This window comes from Poecile atricapillus, chromosome 2, assembly GCF_030490865.1.
Source record: "Poecile atricapillus isolate bPoeAtr1 chromosome 2, bPoeAtr1.hap1, whole genome shotgun sequence".
Taxonomy (NCBI): Eukaryota; Metazoa; Chordata; class Aves; order Passeriformes; family Paridae; genus Poecile; species Poecile atricapillus.
The window spans coordinates 101,248,889-101,274,730 of NC_081250.1; the positions used below are offsets into that span (position 1 = coordinate 101,248,889).

The 25,842-nt window shown below is 39.1% G+C and overlaps 1 protein-coding gene across 2 annotated transcripts; it reads left to right on the top strand.

Annotated features, from left to right (window-relative positions):
• The first annotated feature begins 1,246 nt into the window (after positions 1–1,246).
• On the top strand, positions 1,247–25,632 carry AFG3L2 (AFG3 like matrix AAA peptidase subunit 2). Of its 2 annotated transcripts, none has more exons than XM_058830930.1 (17): positions 1,247–1,469; positions 6,430–6,529; positions 7,027–7,095; positions 7,564–7,679; positions 8,595–8,747; positions 10,911–10,985; positions 12,378–12,502; positions 14,783–15,056; positions 15,597–15,734; positions 17,505–17,658; positions 18,244–18,351; positions 18,502–18,627; positions 19,686–19,796; positions 20,368–20,483; positions 21,473–21,673; positions 23,306–23,500; positions 24,618–25,632. In XM_058830930.1, the coding sequence occupies exons 1-17, from the start codon at positions 1,344–1,346 to the stop codon at positions 24,858–24,860; spliced, it is 2,430 nt and encodes an 809-aa protein (XP_058686913.1). In that variant the 5' UTR covers positions 1,247–1,343; the 3' UTR covers positions 24,861–25,632. The 2 variants fall into 2 exon arrangements, with proteins under 2 accessions (XP_058686913.1, XP_058686914.1); XM_058830931.1 differs by having other exon boundaries at positions 12,381–12,502.
• The last annotated feature ends 210 nt before the right edge of the window (positions 25,633–25,842 follow it).

Genomic DNA, 25,842 nt, shown 5'->3' on the forward strand with positions numbered 1-25,842 from the left:
GAAAGTCTCTGGCCTTGGGAATGTGACTGACAAAGAGTCTTGTGTATGGTCAGACTGGGATATTTCCTTAACAATGATAATGCCAAGTGCCTGAGTTCACCTAGAGGACTTCGCATGGACTCACTCTACAGCAAACATATTGATATGAAATGCCTTACATAGTGGGGCAAAAACAGGAGACAGGTTTCCTTATTTCCTACGTCCAGGCTTTGTGGAGCATTACTGCAGGCTAAACCAGCCCTGGCAGCAAGGAGACCCACCCTTCTTAGTGATGCTGGCAGGGCTGGGCTGTGCCCCGCTGACTCACCCACACCTTTGACTCAGCAAAGGGATCCAGACAAGCTGGAAAGATGGGCTGGGACAATGGCATGAGGTTCAACAAGAACAAGTGCTGGGTCCTGCACTTTGGCCATAATAACCCCATGCAGCACTACAGGCTGCAGTCAGAGTGGTTAGAAAGTGGCCCAGTGGAAAAGGACCTGGGAGTGCTGGTCAACAAGAGCTGAACATGAGCCAGCACATGCCCAGGTGGCCAAGGTCAGTGGCAGCCTGGCCTGTATGAGAAACAGTGTGGCCAGCAGGACCAGGGCAGGGATTTTCCTCTTTTATTCAGCGCTGGTGAGCCTACACCTCGAATACTGAGCTCAGTTCTGGGGCCCTCTGTTCAGAAGGACATTGAGGTGCTGGTGTGTGTCCAGAGAAAGGCAGTGATGCTGGGGAAGGGTCTGGAGCACATGTCCTGTGAGGAGCTGCTGATGGGAGCTGAGGGTGTTTAGCCTGGAGAAGAGGTGGCTCAGGGGTGACCTTATCACCCTACACTTATCACCTCTACACTTGCCTGAAAGGAGGTTTTGGCAGGAGGGGGTCGGTCTATTCTTACAGGCAAGCAGGACGAGAAGACATAGCTTCAAACTGCGCCAAGGGAGGTTCAGGTTGGACATTAGGAAGAAATTCCTCACAGAAAGGGTGATTAACTATCGGAATGGGCTGCTCAGGGAGGTGGTGCTGTCACTGAAGGTGTTTAAGGAGAGCTCGGACGTGGCACTTGGTGCCATGGTCTAGTTGACGTAGTGGTGTTGGGTCATAGGCTGCACTCGATGATCCCGGAGACCTTTTCCAGCCCCATTGACTCCGGGATTCTGACAGAGCCGTCCGCCCCAGGGAGGGCGGGGCTCCGGTGGTGACGGGTGGGCGTGGTCAGAAGACGGTGCGTGACCTCGAGGGGCGGGGCCTCCGCCGGGGGGCGGGGCCGGAGGGTGCCCTTCGGACGTAGAGGAAATGCAAGCGGCGGCGCGGTGACGTCAGGCGGCGCGGGCCGGTGGTGACGGCGGGTCCGGGCAGCCATGGCGCACCGGTACCTGCTGCTGGCGCGGGGCGGCGGCTGCCGCCGGGGGCTGCCCGGAGCCCCCCTGCAGCAGCTGCTCTGCGGGAGGGGCCTGCTCGGGGGGGCAAGGCCCTGCCTGGCGCAGGTGAGGAGCGAGGGGGTCGGGGGTCTGGGGTCTAGGGTCGAGGGAGGGCCGTGGTGGTGGCGGCGGCGGGCGGCCCCGGGGCGGGGAAAGGCACTCCGCTGCTCGGAGCCGAGGGCGCCTCTCTGCTGCCCGCGGCCTTCCCTGGCTCGTCCTCACCCCGTTCGGAGGACGCAGCCCCGGCCTGCTCGGTACCGGCCCTTCCGGGCGGCGGGCAACAGGGCCGGTGGGTGGGCGGGCGGGCTGGAGTGCCGCGCCTCTCGGGCTGGAAGTGGCAGCCGGCTCCGTGCGTGAGAACCTGCGGGCTCCTTCGGCTACAGCGGAGTCGCTTTGCCGAAGGAAGACAAGGCGACAGCCCAGAGCTGCTTCTGCATCCCACCGGTATTTTAGGAGGTTGAAGGGACCAAGGATTTTCTCTTCCCAACTCCTCTGCCATGGACAGGGGCACTTCCCAGTACACCAGTTTGTTCAGAGGCACATCCAACGTGGCCTTGAACACTGAATTACAGCCTATCTGAGCAATCTGTTGCAGTGTCTCACCATCTTCACAGTAAATAACTTCTTCCTAATATCTAACTTAATTTCTCCTCTTTCAGTTTGTACCCATTACTCCTTGTCTTATCACTACAGTTCCTGAGAAAGAGTCCCTCTCTGGCTTCTCTGTAGACCCCCTTCAGATACTGTAAGCTTGCTGTGAGCTCTCCATGTAACTTTCTCTCCTCCAGGCTGAGCAGCCCCAACTTTCTCAGCTTCTCTTCGTAGAGGAGGGTTCCCAGGTTTCCACTGGTTTCCCAAGTTCTGTGTCCCACGTAATGCCAAAGTTCTTCCATTGCTTTCTCAGGATGATGATTCGTGTTAGGTGGGACTGTGACTGTGTGAGAGACTGAAATGTTAAAGATTAATGGCTGAGCAGTTTGTTTTGGGTGCCAGTGTTCTGGAAAAGAGGAGTCTGGTTGTTTGCATCCAGGGATTGCACAGTGCAGTGATTCCATGAACAGTCTGTGTGATGCACCTACAGTCTGTGTGTTCATTCTTAGTAAAGTGGCCTTTACTGTCAGCTGTTACAAGATGTGCATTACCCTTGTTGACAGCCCTAACACAGTGGAGGAATGATAGGCTCATGTGGCTGCTTGGGATAAGGAAGATGCTTAATTCCTCTCTCTTTCATTGTCATCTTGAGGGGGTTGCTTTGTTTTCCTGCAGCATAGACTAGTAAACAGCCACACCTTTGTAGGTATGAAGGTTATCTCTAGGATAGTGATAATTCTGAGACAAATACACACAGAAGGATGTTAGTAGCCTTGTTGTCAGCATGAATATGTGGCTTGCTGACAACAATAAATAAAACATTGTCAGCAGCGCTGCTGATCTATCAGGAAACTAATTATTTTTTCTTTAAACATAATTTAATGAATTCCTATTTGGAATCAGTCTTAGGAAGCGGGCTTTGTATTCATTCTAGCATCTGGCTGTGTGTTTAGACAGAAAAATGAGGATCTTTGTTCCATAAAAGCCATTACTTTTTTTGAATTGGTCTTTCTTTAAAAAAATGTGAGTAGCTTAGAAAGGCTTGGGTTGGAAGGGGCCTCAAAGTATCATTTAGTTACAACCCCCCTTGCCATGAGCAGGGACATCTCCCACCAGACTAGGTTGCTCAGGGCACCATCCAATCTGACGTTGAACACTTCTAGGGTTGGGCATCCACAACTTCTCTGAGCAGCCTGTTGTGGTGGCTCCCCACCCTCTAGGAGTAAAGACTTTCTTCCTAGTCCAAATCTCTACTCTTGTAGTTTAAAAGCATTTCCCCTTGTCTTATCACTATTTGCCCATGTAGAAAGTAACTTGCATTAAGTTGTCTTTACCAGCTTTTTGTTGTGTGTTGTCCCCTCTTCCCATTACGTTCTTATGTAATATTTTGGTGGCTGTTAGATAATTAAGACTTTCAGTTTAATTTTACTTTGATTTGGAATTTGATAATGGACAAAACCATAAACTTCCAGCTTTCTAGAATTAACGGATTCTCTATCCTACCTGTATAACTAAGCAAGTGGATTTTCTGGTGCTGCTTTGTGTAGCCTCAGTTTTTTAAAAGTGGCTTGTGCTTACAAAGTTTTGTAAACTTTTTAAGTAGTTCTGCTTGTGATCTTGGGTTTATGTGGCTCTCTGGACTACTAACATTTTATGGGTTATTTTACCTCTAAAACTGACCTTTGTATATTTTGCTTATCTAGAACTTACATTTTAAAATGTCTTGATTTTTAGGCTGATGTCACAAGGTTTGCCTGAAAGAAAAAATCAGATTTTTTTTTGTTTGTTTTGTTTTGTTTTACATGCAGTGAATTTTTTTGCCTCTGACTGGGAAACACTTGGCAAGAGTATCTTGGTAGACAGCCCAAAACAGCATCCAGTCAAAATGTGCTCTGTTTGCTTTCTCTCTGTGTAGGCAGCTTGCTGTGACATTCCCATAACCAGACAACCCAGGGACAGGCCTTGTATCAGGATGATCATTTTTTGTGCTGATGTTTTAGAGAATTCTTGAATATATGCAGTGAGGGAGACTCTGGGCAGCCTGTTCTAGTGCTTAGTCACCCACACAGTAAAGATGTTCTTCCTCCCATTCAGATGGAGCTTCCCCTGCATCAGTTTCTGCCTGTTGCCTCTTGTCCTATTGCTCAGCACCACTGAGGAGAGCCCAGGTCCATCTTTCTGGCACCCTACCCTCAGATGCTTGAAGACAATAATGGAATCCCCTCCCAGCTGTCACTTCTTGAGGCAGTCAGGTGACACTGAACATGCCATGAAGTCAGTTGTTCCTTTTTCTCACAAAGCAACTTCAAAGCACTCAGCTTTCTGCATATTAACTTGACAGGTAGCTGTTCGTGGAATTTAGGATCTGTAGAGACAATCCAACAAGAAGGCAGTCCCATTATTCAGGTCTGCCCCAAAGCTCTGTCTGCTTACCCTTCTCTCTCCTTCACTTAAACTATAACTTAATTCTGTAGTAAACCTGTGCTGGTCTGGCCAAGCCAGGCAATTAGATTTGGCTTACTTAAACTTTTCTTTTAAACATGAGAAGTTGTTTTGTATTAGTTGGAGTAAAGCTTTCAGAATATTCCAGTCTCTTTGCAAATAAAAAGTAATCTGAGTTTGCAGAAGAACTCAGTCCCTAATTTTTGTGTGTTATGGGGAACCACTGACACAGGAGAAAACCCCATTGTTTCTTTGAGTTTTGTCAGTTGCTGCAACATTCACTGCCTCTCTGTATTTGAACTATACATGATCTGTGGCAAGCTCTTTTTATTTTATTGCCCACATGGCTGCATCCCACTTGTCCTAGAACTACTTCTAGGAGTACAGACGGAGTTGCTTATGTTAGAAGTTACAGTGTATTGGACTTAATAGCTGTTCTCTACATTAACTTCTCTCTAGACTATCTGCACTGCACGTGCTACTTATAATCAGTAAAATACCCTCTTGGATTTTTCAGTATCAGATTTTATTCAGAAACATGCAGAGGAGCAAAACTAATGGCTTGATCAAGCAGCCCAAGAATTCTTAGCTCAGTCTACAGCAAAAGCAAGGAATGAGAATGTTTTGATATTCTTGGTTCCAGCAGGTGGAACTGCAGGGATGCTTGAAATAAGTCTAATGTATTTCATCATTTAAGGGGTGGAGAGAGAAGCTCCAGACAGAAGATTTCAGCAGAGTTCCAGCATTCTGTTAATGAATGGCAGCATGCCTAGGGTAGTCCTAGTGTGCAGTCAAGTAATCAAAAGTTTCTTCAATATGCAAAAATAAGTTTTGTTTACAACCGCTATACCTTGGCTACAACACTGTGCTTCCTTCACAGAAATAGTCCTAGAGGTGTTAGTTCCCAGATGGATGTTTGCTGTCTTGCAAGGATACTTTGAGTCATGTTTTCAGGTCCTGCTGCTTTTCAGCTAGTGTTGTTTGGTTTTTGCATTTTACTATTTCTGTGGTTCTTTAGGTAAATAGCTCCCAATCAAAAAGAACAGGAGACTGACGGCCTTTATGTGGCAGAAGGGAGTGGAGGCAGAAGGAAAGGCAGGAAAATGTGGGGAAATCTTGGCATGAATAATATTTTGTTTCTCAGAAGTTTTGGAAAAGTTTATGAAAAGGGGATTTTATCTAAAGTATGTCCTTCCTGAAGAAATCAGGTATGATTTCTCTTGAATAAAATTGCAGTTTACACTTTTTTAAAATATTCAGCTACGGTAACAGAATTTTGTTAAGAATTAGAAATTAAAATTTCCCTCATTGCACTTAAATGATGACTAACAGTAAACAGCCTTAGAACAAGGAGCAACAGGCTTAGGTTTGTTGTGGTTTTATAACTGGATGTTTACCCACATAGGGCTTCAGATCTTCTTTTTGAACTGAACTGAACTTTCCTTGTCTGTTTTAGTTTCTTAGCTGGATGTGAGCATTGTCTGCCACATCCTTTTCTTTTGGATCCAGGTAGATCTCATATTCAGAAGCTACAACTTCTTAACTGTTTGAAGAAAGGTTGCAGACAAAACATGATTCAGTGCTGTGTGGATGATGCTTGTACAGCCACAGTTAATGTTGCACTTTAATGTCATTCAGCTGGTATGATGAAATGTTTCATTGAATTGAATTCAATGTGTGTTAAATGTTCATAGCTTGTAGTGTTTTCTGCTTGATTTTTCTCTTTTATTAAAGAATGTTTTGTTTGTGTGTAAGATGAAACTCTGTTCTTAACAATAAGAATAAAAATCTTGCAGTAGACTCATTTGATGAACTTTTCTTTTTCCATTGTTGTCTTACTTTCTGGTGCACAGAAGTTACTACAAGGTCTGTTGTAAACAGATATAAAATATAAATATAAAATAGTATCTGACTAGCTGCAAGGCTCTGCTAGAGAGCTTGAAGATTTTTTTGGTATGTTCTTGTTGCTTTATATTTCTTTTTCATCTTTCAGCTCTGTGACCAAGTTACCCCTGGAGTTACTGCTGATAGAAGCACTGTTTTGGCAAGTGTAATTGCTGCTTGCAGAAGGCTCTTCTCTCAACCTCCCAAAGGTGACTGTAACTTTGATTTGTGAAACGAAGCAGACTGCTTACATACCTTGCCGAGGACTACACTCACATACCATTTTGGTTTATTGTCTGTGGGGAAGTCAGTTCCTGCACTAACCAGCCTTCAATCTTGACATGGAACATTTGATTTATGGGATTTTTAGGAGCTATTAAAGAATAGTGTGGTTTGCTCAACTTCACACTGTGCAGTGGTGCTTTCTGTTGACCTAAGCTTCTCTATCTCTGGTTAGAAGATAGCTTTACTTCAGGTTATTAAATACATGTGGTATTCTCTTGTCAACACAGTAAATTTATTTATGGAGTAAATTTATTTATGGTAGAGCTTTTCAACAAAAAGACAAGAACAAAACTGGTTTTGCAGTCTATATGTTCCTAGCTTCTTTGCTGGTGTATACATTCAGCTTGTGATAACTGTGATCAAAGAATTGTAAAATTCAGCTAAAAAACCAGTTATGAGCTCCTTTCCTCTTTCTTAATAGGATTTGAAAAGTATTTTCCCAATGGGAAGAAACCTAATGGAACTAAAGGTACACCTGGAGAAACAAAAGGTACAAAAAGCTGCTTGTCTTCGGTTCTTTTTGGAATGTGTATTCATTAAATTAGATTTTGGTATAACAATTGTGAGTTTGGATTTTAGGTTTTTTCTTTATTTTTCAGGGAAGATATTTCTGTACCAGATTAGTTTAAAAGTGCAAATTGATACATTTTTTATTATACATGATATGAAAGCAAAATAATGTTCGTCTTCTGAAATAGTATTTATTTTTATGCTTTTGTTGGAGGACTGTCCCTCAATTATAAGTTAACAGTCCTCTCTTCTGGTCATAACTGTCTCTCTTAATGAACTATATATCTGGTTTTCTATGGAAAATGCTGGTTTTTACATCATCTAATTATTATAGTATTACAAACTAGTACATTTTCAGAACATTTCCTTAATGTAACTAAAAAAGGTAAAATGGGATTGGCATAAGATGTAAAATTTTATATATTTATTTATTTTTTGTTTTTTTAAGAAACAAAGCAAGCTACTTCCAGACAACCCAGTGGCACTAGTAGTGGAGGAGGTGGCAGTGGTGGAAAAAAAGGTGGCAAGAAAGATGAAACTAACTGGTGGACCAGATTACAGAAGGTTTTTCCTTTAAAATATCTTTCTTTATGTCACTATTTTATCTTCACAAAATAATCTTGCATGTTTTTTGCCTTTTAAGGCCATATTCTGGTTGTCCAAACCTTGCTCAAGCTTCCTATGCCAGGCCTTTCATAGCAACTGACTCTAGGTGGCTCCCCACTCAGTGTCTTTCATGAATAACTGTTCTGTGCATAACTCTAGATGCATCTACCTCTGTTTCAGGAATGTTAATGAAGTTTAAGCTGTGTGAATGAGGTTGCTAGTAGTCAGTGTTCTTAGTGTAGCCTTAGACCTTTAAAGGCCTCATGTTTCATTTCAGTGTCAGTTTGGAAAACTTCCTGACCACACAATACTCGTTAAATGTAGTTTGCTCTTATGTGTTTTGACCTTAATGGAATACTTGTGCGAGTTTCCCTTTGAAATTTATTGCCATTAGCATTTTCAAACACAAAGATGATGGCACCTAACAGTATACAAATATAAAGAATGTTTTTGATGCGCCTAATGTTTTTCATGCTTCTTGTTTTTGTTTTTGGCTTTTTTTTTTCTTTTGTTAGTTTTTTCCTTTACTTTTTATCAGCCTTGTATGCACTCCTGGTGACCAAGGATAATTGTTTTAGAATGGAGGCAGAAAGGTCATGTGATTTTTTTTTTTCTAAAAGCAGTAGTTCATAGATCAAAACACTTCAATTACTATTTGTAAAACACTTAAAGATTTTCTATTGCTGTAATTACTCAGTTCTATGTGAAATTGCTGAAATGTATTCATACAACAAAACAGGCCTTTGTTTGACATTCTCTGTAGCAACCTTGAGGGCAGAGAATAGAAGGTACAAAGAAATACCAAAACCTGTTTTTTATGTGCTCACTGTATTACAGACTTTAAATTTTCTTTTTGTCTTCTTCATTTCCTAGGGTGACATTCCATGGGATGTCAGGGAGTTTCGGATGTATGTAGTGGGAAGTTCTTTTTTCTGGACAATGGTTGTATACTACTTCTTCTTCAGAGTCCCTGGGAGAGAAATCACCTGGAAGGACTTTGTCAACAACTACCTTTCTAAAGGATTGGTGAGTGGGGAGGGGAATCAGTGTGATTGATTGGACATCAGAGTGCTGAAGATGCTGATTTCTGCCTCCCCACTTAAGCTTGTGTTTGTGTGTCTGTAGAGTGAGAATTGGCTCAGTGTAATTTTTAAGGGAGAAAGGAATTAGCTTTCATTTTAATCAGTTCCTAGATCTGATGTTCTGGATGGATGTGTGAAGATTTATCTCATTTCAAGAGAGGAGAGGGAATAGCAACTCAGGACAAAACTTCTGTTGGATAGCTCTTGTGGGTGCTGGTATGAAGGGGCAGTGGTAGCCACACTCTCTGGGTATGGCTTTACACTACAGGTAAGCTGACTTAATGACTTAAAGAGACATGCCAGCTGCCTTTGGAAGAAGTTTACTCCTAACCTTATCACTTGCATGAGCCCATCTCTCTGAAAGAAGAGGTTTTCTGCTTGTTTCATGCCTGAATTCAGTTCCTTGGGGAATCTGAGAAGCAGCAGTGAGAATAGGGATGGGTGGGGAGTGGAAGGGTCCTTTCAAGGACAATACATTGGCATCTCTTCATCAGCCTGACTGTGTTGTAAAGTAGCCTCCTCTGTTTTCTTCCCTCATTTTTTCTTACCTGGAGCCACTACCGGAGCAATCGATTTTATCATCAGTATCCTGTCTCTCTGTAGAACTTGGCAGCTTTCCATACTTGGAGTAATGGTTTGGTGATGCCCTAAAGTTCAGGAGATTGTCTTGCATAGGCTTTTTCCACTTCAGAAGCCACTAGTTCTTTGCTCTGTTTCTTCCCTGCTTGCAGCTTTGCCTACAGGTTAGGAAGGCATTGGTTTGCTTAGACCTCTAGGTTTCAGACCTAGAGGGATTTTCTGTTAACACTAAATTAACCTTCCATTACTTTGGTAAGCTGTTGAACAGGGTGTCTCATACCTTTCTTTTTTAACTGATCTAACTGATCAGAGCTGCTCTGTATGCTTCTTCCCTTCTGCCTAGAGTGTCTTATAATTGGTCCTGTTCTAAGCTGGTGATTTTGTACATCTTGTGAGAAAAACCCATACTGATTAAATTTCTGAAGCAATAAGACACTTAACTTTGTAGGAGGTGTAGTTTAGTTGCTATAATGAACAAAGCCTGAAGCCTCCATGCAAAAAAGCATTGTGAAAGTAGGCTGTTGCACAAAACCAAGTTTCTTGTTTCTTTGTAAGATGTAGAATGGATGTTCAAACAGACTAAATGTGTAGCTATCAAGTGCTGTTGGCTGCCATAGTAGTGGGGAGAAGACTGTGCTACTGGAGTTGTGTGCTTTTCAAAACAAAGGTGTTCAGGTAGTGTTGTGTGAAATCAGGTTAGTTCTAGAGTGACTTCTTAGCTCATGTTTTGCTTCAGTTCTATCAGAAATGGCCATATGTCCTGAGTTCAGGGAACAGCCTTACTAACCTGTGAGCAGTTCAGGCCCAACTTCTAAAACTAGATTGCTAGTGTTAAATGTTTGAAAGATGTTAAAAACAGTTATTTTATGGAAAGAGGAAGAAAATGTGGAAAAACTTTTAGCTGACTTCTGAAAAGGCCCTGTCAAATCCAAGAAACTAACCAGTGGAGGAGACTTGTAAAGAAGATCTTAATGATATAAACCTGCTAAACCCATAGCACAGTTCCTAGGTTTATATGGTATCTGTTACCTCAGATAAATACTTATTTATCTAATTCATGTTACTATATTTAATATTGTAGCACAGGAAGCCCTTTCTGTTAGGGAAAACAGTTGTAAGAGCAAAGTTCAGATTTCCCTCTCTTCACTGGGTTTGGTTTGTTTTGAAAGCTGCTATAAGAGTTTGGAATCATATAACTTACTGGTTTTGGTGTTTGAACACTGAGACAATTAACTATTGTTTATTTTACTTTAACTGATTTTCACTGTGGCATGCATTGAGTTTTTCCTTGAGAGAAGGGTACTACATCAATCTTTCAATCTAAATTTTGATGTGCCAGTATTCTTTTTTTCCTCATTACATACATGATTCCTAATGACAAACTGTAGACCGTGGAACTGTCCTGATGTACATGATTAATTGTAGTCTCCTAATTGGAAAACAGAAAGATTCACATTTGTTATCTGAAGCTGTGGTGGAAGTGTAGTAGTTGTACACTCTTGACCAAGGTTTTGTTCTTCACCTACAGGTGGACCGACTTGAAGTGGTGAACAAACGCTTTGTTAGAGTCATCTTTGTTCCTGGAAAGTCTCCCCATGAATGGGTAAACACTTTTAATACATGCACATGAGATATTAGAAGGAGCAAAACAGTCTTTATATATAAAGTTTGAGGCAGAAGCTTGGTCTGGATCATTAATAATTTCTTAATCTAAAACATATTTTCTTGTTACATTATCTTATATTGTGTGTTTTTCACTTTACTGTATTGGTTGTTTTGCCATATATACTTTTAAACTACGACAAGTAGTTCCTTTCCAGCACTATGCTTTTTCATACAGATACTTACACAGGAAGAGCAAGAAATTGCTGAAGGTTCTGTATTTTTAACTGCTGTTTTCCATCTGCTTAAGAAAATCCCAGACTTAAGTCCACATACTTAGGAATCTTTTCTATTCCAGGCTGCTTTTAGCCAGATACTTGAGAAAACAAAGAGAAGTGTTTGTTTCCAAAGTATTTATTTAATGGAGTTGCTCTTCTAGTAGTACAGAGATGAATAGACTGATACAGGTGAAAATTTTCCAAAGAATGATGCCCAGTGGCAGGGACCTATTAAAAAATGAATGAAATTTTAATGGAAAACTCAAAGAAGCATTAGGAAAGCTTTATCAGGTTGCTTCTTTTTAGGTGGTGGAGCCTTTCTTACCTGTCTTTCTGAAACAAGGTCTGCAAGTCCCTCCTGGGTAAAGTGAAATCTGCAGTAATTACTTAATCAGTGGGTTTCAGTGTGGCTTATTTATACACCTACTCTTTAGCCCACATACAACCAGTTGCCTTCATTTCCCAATCAGTTAACTGCTCTGTTTTTTCTTTTTCAATGTTATGGTAAGGAGGGACAAGTCAGGCAGGTCATGGTGCAAAAGGGGAGATTTTCTTGAAAGACCACATCTCAACACATCTTGAAAGTAATGTCTGGATTTTTCTTTCTGGTCTGTGATAAATTTTATGCTGGTTTTTTTTTTTTTGTTTTGTTTTTTGTGAAGACAGCTGACTTTAAAGCTAGTATAAACCTCTAAAGTTTTTCTTAAGCAAAGACCTTTCTTAATCAGAAGGGCTGAGACCTTCAAATGAAACAGTAAGTTGTGTGACTTCTTTGTTTCTGCGTTCAGTGCTCTGACTATAAAGCTCCCCTGTAAAGATCTGTTTATTACTCCCCTCTGCTTTTTTCTGGAGGAAATTCCAGGATTTCCATCTTTTTAAAGTGCCCTGAAACTATTGGGATTTGTCATCCCTTCAGAAGCAGTGACAGATAGCGTATTCAGGCTGGGAGGCTCCAGATTAGTTATGTGCCTCTTACACCAGTTACACACTTGACAAGGCAGCTTGAACTTGGTGCAAATCTAGCACCATTCAAGGAATTACCAGACTAGAAGAAGCTGGCTTGTAGTGAATGTGAAGTCAGACAGGGCACTTTGTGATCTCTGCTTTTTTCCCAGCAGTACGTCTGGTTTAATATCGGTAGTGTGGACACTTTTGAACGGAATCTTGAGACTGTGCAGCAAGATCTGGGAATAGAAGTGGAGAACAGATTGCCTGTGGTCTACTCAACAGAGAGTGATGGGTAAGAAGTTGCTTTAAAAAGTCTCTGGTAAAAAAAATGGTTGTGTCTACAGTAGAGAAGTAGGTTTGTAATACACATACCTTATGCTTCACTAGGTGGCAGTATTATCAGAATAACAATCAGCTTGGGCATATTTTTGAGTGTTAAGTGTAAGAGAAGCTGTTTAGTACTTTGTCTATGAAGAAATCCATATCCTCTTACTCTAAATATAGCTGCTTATTATATAAATGTCTTACTGTAACTCCTTTCTTCATTTAAGCCCTTCCTCCCAGTGACTTTTACTAGAGCAAGAGTTAGCCAGGCACAGCAGCAGAGCTCCAGGGATAACACTCACATAGATTTTTTGAACAGACAGATTATATCATAGAACCTCAATATATTGGCTAAGATATTCTGGGCATCAATTTTTGGCCAAAAAATAAGCATAAAAATTCTGAGGCCTTGAAAAAAGCAAGAAATGAGTGATTAAGTAGATTAAGAAATGGGTGATCACACTAACCTGCATGTTAGCAGAAACTGGAAGATGCATCATGATCTTAGTTGTTAAGAAAAATTGTACTGATGTTAGATTTACAGCATTGTTGCTTCCAATTAGGGAATAATGGCTCTGATAGTAAGTTTGTGTTCTTTGTGTTAGCCTTACGTAGCTGAATTTTATTGACCTTATTTAGAAGACAATAAATGTGCTTCTCTGATGTATTTTCCAAATGGTTTAGAATACAAATGTGATCTTGTTTCTTTTTGGTTCTAACTGAACAGTTTAAAAATTACTCCTGCTGATGTGTAAATAGGTTTTGTATCATCAGGAATTTTAACTTTGGGTGTAGTAGCTCATATGACTAACAAAAATGGCTCATTTACCACCTCTCTTGTGTTTACATTCTTGGTACTTGGGGGTATTTGTTTTGATTTGGGGGAATGGAGGGGGATGTCTTGGTTTTTCTGCAGTGTGTTTTACCAAGCTGCTGCTGCGTGTTGGTCTTGGTGGCAACAGGAAAAGTGGTGGCCTTAACTCGGGGCAATTGTGCAGAGGTTTTTATTTCCCTGTTCTACATACTGCTGCCCTCATTTGTCTGTTTCTTTATAATGGAGCATGCTCTTAAGGATGATCCATAAATAAACCTGTTGAGCCTTTGTTTAAACAAACCTGGGGAAAAGTGATGGTCAGAGCAATGCAGCACTTGTGCAAAAGACTGCATGTCAGCCTGAGGCTTCTCACAACAGACTGGGAAAAGTGGGTCAGTTCCTATGCCTTCTTCAGCCTTGTGCAGACGTTTACTTCCTGAATCCCTATTTCGGACCACAGCTCTGGTCCTTTCCTCCTCAGTGTCTGTTCTTCATATAGATATTTATGTATATTGCTCTGCCCCAGGAATGCCACAGTAAACAGGAGAGAGCAGCAGCTATATATAATCAAAGTACTGCTGTTCTGTTGGAACAGAATCTGGTGAATACCACAGCAGAGGGAAAAATCCTTCTTTTCCTCTTTATCCCAGGAGTGTGGGTTATCTGTAAAGCTTGGAAATCCTGTGATCATTTATAATTGTGCTTCTTTTCTGCATTTTTGTTTTTGCCGAGTGTGGATAGAACGTCATATGAGTTGTTTGTTGAAGCCGTTCCTTTTCACAGGAAAATCTGTACAGTGCTCAGATACTATGATAAAGAGGACTGTGTTAGGGTTTTTGGCTTTTACAGAGCTATGCTAGAAAGCAGGAGGACAATGGACAATGAATAATAAATTTAAAAAAAAACCCCACAAAACAGAAACAAAAGACCCCACTGCAAGAAACCACCCCCTCTCCCCTGTAAGTCCGTAGCCTTAAAAATGTAAATGGAAACATTGAAAGAAGAAAAAAAAGTAAGAAGCTGAAAGACCTAAGGGAAGAAGAGCGTATATTTTGGAGAGAAATTTCTGCTTGAAGTAGTAGGATACACTGTCTATATGCTATGTAATACAATTTACTTTGAGAATATAACCATTTACATAACATAGATACTTTGGAAAAAACAAGCTACTTGTGTTTATTAGGTAATGCAATTTTTCCTCTGTAAAACTCAACAATGTTGCTTGATTTAAAAACAAGCAAGTATCAGTATAACAATTTGTTATTTATTTTGATGGTTTCTCAGTGTGAACAACCTGCAGAAATACAAACATTACAAATTATAGAGTATTAGTCCTGAATTAGCTGACGATGGAACCAATATCTTATATGTGTTATTCGCAGTAATGCATTTTTGTGATATGTTTCTCTTTTTTTTATTTGTTTTTCTCCATAGATCATTTCTCCTCAGTTTGCTGCCAACAATTCTGATTATTGGGTCATTGCTGTACACATTAAGAAGAGGTCCTGCAGGCTTGGGTCGGGCAGGGCGTGGAATGGGTGGACTTTTCAGTGTTGGTGAAACTACAGCCAAAGTCCTTAAGGATGAAATAGATGTTAAATTCAAAGATGTAGCTGGCTGTGAGGAGGCCAAATTAGAGATAATGGAGTTCGTTAACTTCCTGAAAAATCCCAAACAATATGAGGATCTGGGAGCAAAAATTCCAAAGGTAAGGGAACGATGACTTAGACTTTATTCTTCTAATAGTCCTCAGTATTCTAAGCTGTGCTAGGTTGTTTACATATGCAATGATTTCCAGCTTCTCTCTTCCTCCAATCAGAAAAAAAATAAGTAAGCATTAAGTGGCAGCAGTGTAATTGTGGTGCCAGAAGACTTGCCTTGTGGAATAGGTTATCTGTTCACATGGACCAGAAATCACATATAGCATCAATCTTGCTAAGAGTTATTACAGAATTGCCTTTTGGCTGTGCTGGCAGGGGAGTCCACTGATGACATATCTTTCTTTTTTAGTATGTCAGTCAAAGAAAATACTATTCCCTCCTGTAACTCTAGGACAGCATGGTAGTATTGTATCTAATTTGATTTTCCTTTTTTCTCATTTAAAGGAGGGATTGATCCTCAGTTATGTCCTTGCATGATTCTGACTGTGGTGAAAGAAAAACCAGCAGACTCAATATCATAACATATTATTTCATAGGCTTAATATTATGTTTTCTTCATGAGGAAAATATACCTGTTTCTCTTGCAGGGGGCAATTCTGACAGGTCCTCCAGGTACTGGGAAAACACTTTTGGCTAAAGCTACAGCTGGAGAAGCCAACGTGCCATTTATCACCGTCAATGGCTCAGAGTTCTTAGAGATGTTTGTTGGTGTGGGTCCAGCACGAGTAAGTGTTTGGCCTTGCTCTTTTCTTTCATTATTGGCTGTTGAAAGGACATTGTCAGGTTTGGGAGACAAACAGTTTGATTACAGCTGAAGTTCTTTCTTCTATGCAGATTTCTCACAAGTGATGCCACATCTAAACGCAAAAATCATCAGTGTATCTTTAATAATAAAAATAACTATATATAATATATACTAATAATAAAAGTAATAAAAGGCAGTTCACTGTCTGCTTTCAGGCCATTAAGGATGTGCCTCTTTTCAGGTTCTTGAGAACACAGTAGAGCACTGTTTAAGCTCTGATCTGAAGTAAATTTACTAGCTGGATCAAAAATCTGTAGCTCATTTGACTACTGATATGGGAATGCCTCCTCCTACTCTAAATCCTGTTTCTTTGAAGAACTTTCTTCTTTTTGTAGTTTTAAACTCTTAGATGTAAAGAGTTCTCTAGAACACACAGATAAGCTTCTGATTGAAATATTACTCAAATGACTTATTTCTGGAGATCAGGTGTCTTAAATAACCAGATATATGTCTAATTTTTTTTTCTGTGCTTTTCTGCCTTAACTGTATCAAGAAATCTTATTAAAAACATGTGAAGTGGTATAAACAAGTTACTGATGGTAATTAATTGTTATGGTAATTAAAATTTGGGAAAATATTAGGTATCCTAAAATAGTAGTGATACTCAGACTTCTGTTGTCAATAGGTACCTGAAATGCCCCAAAGCAAAGTGACTTAACTTTTCTGTAATAGACTGTGAAAGTGTTTTTACTATCCAGTGAAATCTGTTGACACAACTTTGGCTGGGAATCAAGGTTTCAACACAGTTGATAATCTCTGATGCCTATAGAAAACAACATTGAGAGTATTTTACTTTCTGTTCCTGTTAATTTATTAAATAAGGCAGTTGTTAGTGATGCTAAATTTATCATTTGTAAATTGGAATATGCTAGTACAAAACTGCTTACACAGCCTTGGTTTCCTTGGTGATTTTTTAGTGTATATGCATATGGAAACTTTTAGTTTCCATAATGTATATACACTAAAAATAGTTGTATGATTCTGGGTTTCTGCTTATTCCAGTGAAAAGACAGTTCACTTTAAGCATCTGACACTTGTTTATCTTGTTCCTTCATTGTACTTTTTTCAAAATATCTGTGTGACTTTCTGTAGTGCAGCCTACTGTCCAAAATTTGCATCTATTCATCTATTCTATTGTCATCAGAGAAGCCTTCTATAATTACATCACTAATGTATAGAATAGTAAAGCTCTGAGCTGCATCTCATTCTCACTCAGGTCAAAATTCTTCCATTAATTTTTCATTTCCTGTTTGCTGCAGTTCGATTCCTCAGTTGTAGATATGTTAACTCACTGAACTGGTTCTAATGAGGTCCTTCTGATATGTTTGGAAGCAGAGCAACATTGCAATGTTGCATCTAAAATTCAAGTCAGATTGTGCTGCAACTACTGTAGTAGTTAGTATCTTGCTTAAAATATGAAAGTCTAAAAAAAATTTCATCTATCTACTCATGTCCTGGATGTTTTTTCCAGACTTCTTGAAGTTAATTTAACTTCCAATTGAATATTTGGAGGGGAGTCGAGTAACTTATCATTGCCTTGAGGGCTGCCTGAATGCCTTGGAACGCTTTTTCAGAGCCATACCCAGTTATAGTGATACTGTTTCTGATGTGCCTCTTCTTCCTCCCTCCCCACCCCCCAACTCAAAAGAGTTACAAACCTGTCTGATACATTGTCTTTTCTTTTGTTAAGGTTAGAGACTTATTTGCTCTGGCTCGTAAAAATGCCCCGTGCATTCTCTTCATCGATGAGATAGATGCAGTAGGGAGGAAGAGAGGAAGGGGCAACTTTGGAGGACAAAGTGAACAAGAGAACACACTCAATCAGCTCTTAGTAGAAATGGATGGTGAGTATTTAATGTCTAATATTATGTTGCAATAACAAGGATATTGGAAAGAACTAATATGCTTGTGCAGACCTGCTAACCAAGATTTGGATTTTAGCTTCAATTCAGATTGTCTCCATTACCTAAAATAAAGCATGGTGACTCACTTTGCTGCAGCCTGATATTTTACTCAAATTCATTCAGAGGAAAAGAACCCTTATTCTGTATCTCCTAACTCTTTGTCATAGTTGAATAGGCAGAAAAATTCTTCACAATGAGACCTGTCTGTCTGTAAAAAAATACAGCTAGCCATGCTGGTTCTGCAATTTTCTGAGCAGTTAATCTGTTATTGTATTTTGAAGATAAAGCAGGATTTGATATAGTACTTCACAAAGCAGAGCCCAAGGCCATTTTCCTGCTTGTTGTGAAAAGCTGGACAATGCAGCAATAAATAGAAATTTTTTCAGTTTTAAGATCGTTTATTTAAACTGTCAGTTCTTACATGATCCTGTAAAGTGGACAGTCTTTTTATTTCTGTTTTTGGGGTTTTTTTTCACGGAAAACTATATTTACATAGCTTTTCTCTTTATCGCTCTTCTTTAACAGGATTTAATACAACCACAAATGTAGTCATTTTGGCAGGTACTAACAGGCCAGATATTTTAGACCCTGCTCTGATGAGACCAGGACGCTTTGACAGGCAGATTTACATTGGTAAGTTTTATCTGGTGCCTGTATCATTCTGTGTTTGTAGAACACTGCTGAAAGTCCCTGCAACTATTTATACGTGTGGCTTCCTTGCTCACACTCAATTTGAATATACACGTGTGAGAAAACTAAAACCATGTGTCTTCTGTTTTAAAGGACCCCCAGATATAAAAGGAAGAGCATCCATTTTCAAAGTTCACCTTAGACCTCTGAAATTAGACACTGTCTTAAATAAAGATAACCTAGCAAGAAAGCTTGCATCGCTAACACCTGGGTTTTCTGGTAAGTGACTCCTAATACCACTATTATTCTCCATTTACTATTTAAGCTGTAGATATTTGATTTCCCTACTAATTCTGGTTTTCTTGCACCTGATCTTCTGGATGGCATTTGATTTAATTGTATTTACTGGCACAGCCTGAAATTCTCTATGCCTGCTTGAACAAGTAGGAGATTTCTGAGGGTTTCAAGTTTTGTCTGCTTCAGTCAGGGTGACATGAAAAGGGAATTTCTTCTGTCTTCAGTACAAGCAATTCAGAGGGTTTTGATGGTTATCACTCATGTGTATATGTGTGTGTGTGTGTTCTTCTTTTGTTTGTCCTTTCCTTTGTTTGTTGCATTCTTGAACATTTTTGGAGAAGACCTGGGTTTTGTGGAGTTTGTGTACATATTCTGTAGGGGAATTTGTTTCTGGATGTAAAAACCAAAAACCAGTGCAGCATTCAACTACCGGTCAATACAGATTTTAAATTAATTTGATTATAAGCTAGTGGTGAGAGTTCTCACATCTATTCCTAATTCAACACCTGTGAATTCTTCACTGGTTTTTGGTCTATATAGAACTGGTTTTCTGAGATTTGACTGTCAGTGTTTCTGGCAGCTACAGTGATGATGTTTAAGTTATCTCAATAGCACTACTGCAAATAGTTTTATCAAAACATGGATGACTTGAAATCAGTAACATGAAATGATACCTTTTAAAGCTATTTGAGCTATTCAGAATTCACATGTAGGAAATGTATGCAGCTAAATATATACTAGTTTAAGTATAATCTGTCAAAGACAGAAAAGGAAGGTGAGATGTATCAAACAAGTACTTCAGTGGTAATAAACTTTATTTTGTGGCTGTCTACCTATAATAAGAAAAATCCTAAAGCCTATAACTGTAGTACATGTATTTAAATATATCTTAAATAATTAAGCTATTTTTGAGCACATTACCTTTAATTTTCAAGCTCAGTGAGAATTTATAGCGAACTAGTTATAGATAAGGTTATCTTTATGCTAAACTCAGAAAAATGTTGAAAAGGACCTGTAATTCTTGCCTTCTCTGCTTTTAGGTGCTGATATTGCTAATGTTTGTAATGAAGCTGCTTTAATTGCTGCGAGGCATCTCTCAGATGCTATAAACCAAAAGCATTTTGAGCAAGCAATTGAAAGAGTTATTGGAGGTAGGTGAATTGCATCAATTGTTTCTCAAAAATTGTAATAGGCAACTTCCTTTTTTATTTGTATAGGAAGCCATGCTTTTGCATCTTTTGTCCTGCTCTTCAAGGTTGTTTTTTTTTCTCTCCTAAACACACCTGAGATTTAGAAAGGAAGTATCTTTTCTATGTTGCTAATTTCTGTAATAGAGGAAGGGGTACAAAGAGAAATTTCATCAGGACACTTCTCTAATTTCTTCAAAATGGCAAAAGGAAAAACTGTTTGGATTTAAAGATGCTTTTAACTGCTGCTAGCCTGAAATAGTCTAGAAAATATTTTTAAACTGCAAATGTTTTATTTAAACTATTAAATATTCTCAAGAACTTTGAAACTAGAAAGTCTAAGGAAGAGCAAGGTTACAGTGAAACCTAGAAGACGCAAATTTCTAAAACTTGAAGGTTTAGGGGGGTGTTTAAACTTTTTCAGTAGACCATATGCATGGCCTCTAAGTATTTCTCATCATCTTTCCAAATGAGATAAAGGATTTCAGAGGAGAAAGATGTGTCTGAAACTATTAATTAAATTTATTTTACAAAGGTTTGGAGAAGAAAACTCAAGTACTTCAGCCAGAGGAGAAAAAGACAGTAGCATATCACGAGGCAGGGCATGCAGTTGCAGGGTGGTTTTTGGAACATGCTGACCCACTGTTAAAGGTAAGAAGGCTAATTTGAATTTGTATCAGTAGCTTGGACATCTTTTTCTTTGTGGTGTTTTCCCCTTAATGTTAAGAAGATGTGTGTATATATATATATATATATATAATATAAGATATATATATAAATATATCTAATATATATAAAAATATATATAATGTCTATAGTATAGTTTAAAAAGGAGCATGTGTCAATTTTAGAGTATATTTTGGTTTCTTTCTTGTAACTTTCTTACTGTTTCCTGACTTAGCTATTACATTGTAGTATAAATGTCCTTTGAAAGTGAGAGACCTTTTCTTCCCATGAGTCTGCCTGCCTTGATGGCTGCTTTTTCTCTGAGGCTTTCGGTACTCATCAGTGGTTTAAGTTACTCTTACCAGGTTACACAGGTATGCTTCAGGAATATGTAAGGCTACATTTTAGTTTGTTTGCTTTGTTTGGTTCACAGTGTGACAAGTTGAATGCAGAGGAAAAAGCACCCCAATCTCCCAAAGTTGCTTTAACATTCATACTTTTACATAGCTGTGTTTTTAATCTCATCTCAAGCTTAAAAATAATGTACAGTTTACTGCTGGAAGAAAGGTCATTAGTGAATGTGGAGATTCCTTAAATTGTTCAGAATGCTAAAGATGGAAAAATGCTGTCTGTTATAGAATACATAATGCCCAATACATCACATTCAAGGAATTGTGGATTTTAATTAAAATGGTATTTTTAAAATATCATACAGTTTTTAGAGAAGATATGACAGTGGTCTTACCTTTCTTTTCCAGATATTCTAGTAGTTGTTATCCCAGTTTAGAGCTAGCCAGGGCTTTTAAGGATAAAACACAATGGGGGCAAAACTGTAAACGGAAATAATGTCTGAAATAAACCTCAAGGGTGAGTATGGTGTAGATTGTGGTACTAAAAAGTAGGTCAACCTGAAGAATGCTTTATGGTTTTTAATACTGTTTAGTTGTAGCAAGCACTGTTAATTTTGTTTGTAGGTATCTATTATTCCACGTGGTAAAGGACTGGGTTACGCTCAGTATTTGCCCAAAGAACAGTATCTTTATACCAAAGAGCAGCTACTGGACAGAATGTGCATGACTCTGGGAGGACGTGTGTCTGAACAAATATTCTTTGGAAGAATTACAACTGGTGCCCAAGATGACTTGAAGAAAGTTACTCAGAGTGCATATGCTCAGGTATGGGCTTCAGTGACACTTCTTTGTTTACTTTACTGTTTTCTATATTTCTGACCTAACTAATATTTTGATATCATGCAGTTTCATCAGATGTGTCCCTCAAAAGCCTTGTTTCAGATAACACTGCACGAATAAACATCACGATGTAGTTTAGAGATGCTGGTGACTCAAATGTTTTATTTCAGTCTCACAACAGCTGTCTGTGCGTTAGGCTTCGATTACTGCCCTGCATCTGCCCACAGCTGGGCATACACGTTGCGGTTTGATCTAATTGGATTCAATTACATGTGGAAATTGTTATACTTATTTTAAAATGGAATTTAGTGCTCAGATTTGATCATATCATCCTACATTTGCAATTGCCCAGTGTCAAGATTCAATCTGGATTGACACTTGAAATCCAGACAGCCTTTTATGAAAGCACTATTTGATGTCAGTTAAGGCTGTGGGAATTAAGACATCGGTTTGTGTTTGTATCATATTAACTAATGTAGATGAGTAATTTAAAATCTTATCAATGCAGTGACTCACCTAAGTGTGACTGTGGGCTACATACAGGTGTGTTACTACATTTCCTGCATCGGCACAAAACGTGTCATCTCATAAGGTGCTCACAAGGAGCAAGAGACATTTTGGAGTACTCTTATCTTCCCCTGCAGCTTATCCCCAAACCCCACCTACTTCCTGGTCTCGGGCATGCTTCTTGTTGCCTCAGTTCTGGAAGTAAATGTGTAATAATATTCTGTTAATTCTATGAAATCTTCAGTGACTCTTGTTCAGTTTTAAATTTAAAAAATCAGTTTACTTATTGACTTAACAAAAAAAAAACATCAAACTTTTCTTAAGAAAGCAGATTAAGATGCTTGGTTCTAATCATGAGATCTCTTTGAATTCTGAATATTCGTTGTCATACCTTTGTGGATCTTGCTAGACTGAGAAGTGCTGCTTTAGTAACCATCAAATTGATAGTAGCCATGGAGTGAATAAATAAATAGCTGTTTGAACTTGCTTCTGCCTCTGCTGGAGCAAAATGCAACTTAAAACATCCACATTTGGCAACCGGACAAGTCAGTATTCAGTACTGAGTCAAGCAAGATAAGAATTGTTTTCACATTTGCAGAGGAGTGTCTTGGGATCAGGAATAGCATATGATTTTTGGACTTGGTAGAAAAAAATCTTCAAGACCCTCTACTTTAGTACTTAAGGCAGCTTATCTTTATGGGTGAGTAGAATACATTAAACTTTAGAAATATTTTGAATTGGCAAAATACTTCTATTTCTGGTAAAGGAGGAAGGGTTTTACTGTTTTAAGGAAGGCTGAAGTATTTTTTGTGTAGTATCTTAGAATTTAAACAGCAAAGCACTATGCATACCATTAGTAACCACTTTAAAATGGTGTTATTTGTGTCCTTCACTTTAATCAGTAAAAAGGAAGAAGTGAAAGTCAATACATGTGTGTTAACTTCAGTAGACTTTAAGTTTTCAGGGAAGAGTTCATGTTACAGGAAAAGATTAGATTACAGCAAAATTATTTCTTCCTTTCCTTTTTGTTGGCCATATTTTACGTCAACATACCCTAAAATCTTGCTGTCTCTCCTTTGTTTATTTGATTTTTTTTTTTTCTTTCTTCAGATTGTTCAGTTTGGTATGAATGAAAAAGTGGGGCAGATTTCCTTTGATCTCCCTCGTCAAGGAGACATGGTCTTAGAGAAACCTTACAGTGAGGCCACTGCCAGGTTGATAGACGAAGAAGTGCGGTCACTAATTAACATTGCCTATGAAAGGACATTAAATCTGCTGACTGAGAAGAAAGCAGATGTGGAGAAGGTGAGCATTACTGTATTTTTAGCCACTAAGTCCCAGCTGATAAGCCAAAATCTGAACTGAATTAGTTTTAAGATAGTGACTGTATAAGTATATGAGGAAGTTTGCTCAAAATGTATTTGATGTAATCTTGAGGATGTGTCACAAGATTTAACAGAAATCTTCTTTTGTGTTGGAACACCTTTGAGCATCTCACAAGCATGATTTAACTTCCCTCCCTGCTTATGTGGTCAATATTCATTTGGAAAGTTGGAGGGAAGAGTCTGCCTACTGACAAAGGGTTTAGTAGATGTGATGGGCAAACTTAAAAACCCAAAGATGAAATACCAGGATTCCAAACTTTTTTGGCTGAAAGAAGCTCTTGTAAGCAGGGAAGTTCATACAACTTCCTTTCTCTGAATTCCTTTTGAGTGTTAATAAAAATATCTTCTTCTGTTCCTGTCCCTTGGCTGCTTGTGATCTACCTCACTGCAGCTGAGATTCAGCTTGTGCATATTCTTTCTTCATGCCACACACCCTGATACAGCACAAGGCTAATTTTCTAGGATAGACATCCAGTGGGCTTACTGACAAGGAGACAAGTTCGTATGAGCTCCATAAATCCTGTTGTAGCAGGTCAGCATCCCAAAAGAGATCACCAAATGTGGTTTGTGCTGAACAATGAGCTCACTGACCCAAGGCTGCAAACTACTCTGGTGCAGTGTTCACACATTGGTATTTTATGGTGCTCTTGAGCTTGTCGCACAACAGCAGCCTGACTGAACCATCCCCACTGAAGGGAACACTTGTTTTAATCTGTCGCTTCATGTCTTGCATCAGGAGCCTTTTAGCAGAAGCAAAAAGCTGCTGTTCTGAAGCAGCAATAAAATTAACAGTGACCCACAGTGAGGGCACTTTGCTTAATCTTAAAAGCAGGATTTAAAATAAAATTGTATTTGTGCTTCCTAAATGCTCAAGGAGGAGAAAAGTCTTGTATCTGGTGAGCTCTGAAAAAACAGCTTTTTCTATCAAAATTAATCAATGCCAAATTAACTGCCTTAACAAATAGGACAGCCATCTTAGGTATTTTAGGTATTAATTAATATTTATATGTATGACATAACTTGTTGTGCTATTCCAGGTTGCCCTGCGGCTACTGGAGAAGGAAGTGCTTGATAAAAGCGACATGCTAGACTTGCTTGGCCCAAGACCATTTGCAGAAAAGTCTACTTATGAAGAATTTGTGGAAGGTACAGGAAGTTTGGATGAGGATACTTCACTGCCAGAAGGCCTTAAAGACTGGAACAAAGAGCGTGAAAAAGAAAAAGAGGAGACCACAGATGAACAAGTCGCCAGGCAGATCAGAGGTGGGATGCCATTTTAACTGTGAAGTGTGTGCCCACAGTGACTTGCACTCTGGAAGAGAAACAAACTCACCTAGTTTGTACTTCAAAAAATATTTATTCAACCAAACTGTATTAGGAATGGGTGGAAGAGTGATCTCCTGGGATGAAATAAGGATGTTCTGCTTCTGATGTAAATGTGTGAAATCATCAGTTCACTGGTAAAAGGTGATCATCTTGCATTTACCAGCTGGAGAAGCATACAAGGAATTTGAGCTGCAGTGGAACGCCAGAACCGAGCCTCTCAAGCATTGAAACAGTTCAGATTCATGCACAAACTTTGTGGCACTGGGTTTTTTTTTTGTTTGTTTTTTTTTTCCTTTTTTCCAAATGTCTGTAAGCTTACAAAAATCAAAGGGTTTTTCGATTATTTATCTAAACTATACCTGTATGTGACCTGTTTCCAAAAAGAAGAATCATACAAAATGCATTGTCAAATGTGAAAGTCTGGTTGTACAAAGTACTAGCTTTGCAAAACTATCAGCTCTTTCATCTGGCCCTTTCCCCTTCACCTCATTCTGATTTTAGAGTTTGTCTACAGAGAACTGCCATGTAAGTTGACAGTGAAAGTGGACACTTGCTTAAATATCTTAAAATATACTCATGGTTCAGTGTCTTAAATTAAGTCTGAAACTGTTTGGCTCTTGCAGTTCTACCAGTCAGTTTTTTACAGAGTTCTGTAAAATATTGAACATATGAATGTGTCGTGTAAATACAGTTTGAGTCAATAAAAACAGTACTTTTCTGAACAAAGCTTGCCTGATTTTTTTTTTTTTAATTGCTGGTTTCTGGGTATGGAATTCAGAACAATACAAATCTCTCTGTTAAAATAGGGTAACAGGGTTGTGCTCACACATACAAAAAGCAACAACGAGAACCAAAGGTGATAAATCAGATTTGTCAGAGTTTCTTACTCATTTTCTTAACCTAAAGTTATGGGGCTTTTATCCTGCTTAGTTGAAT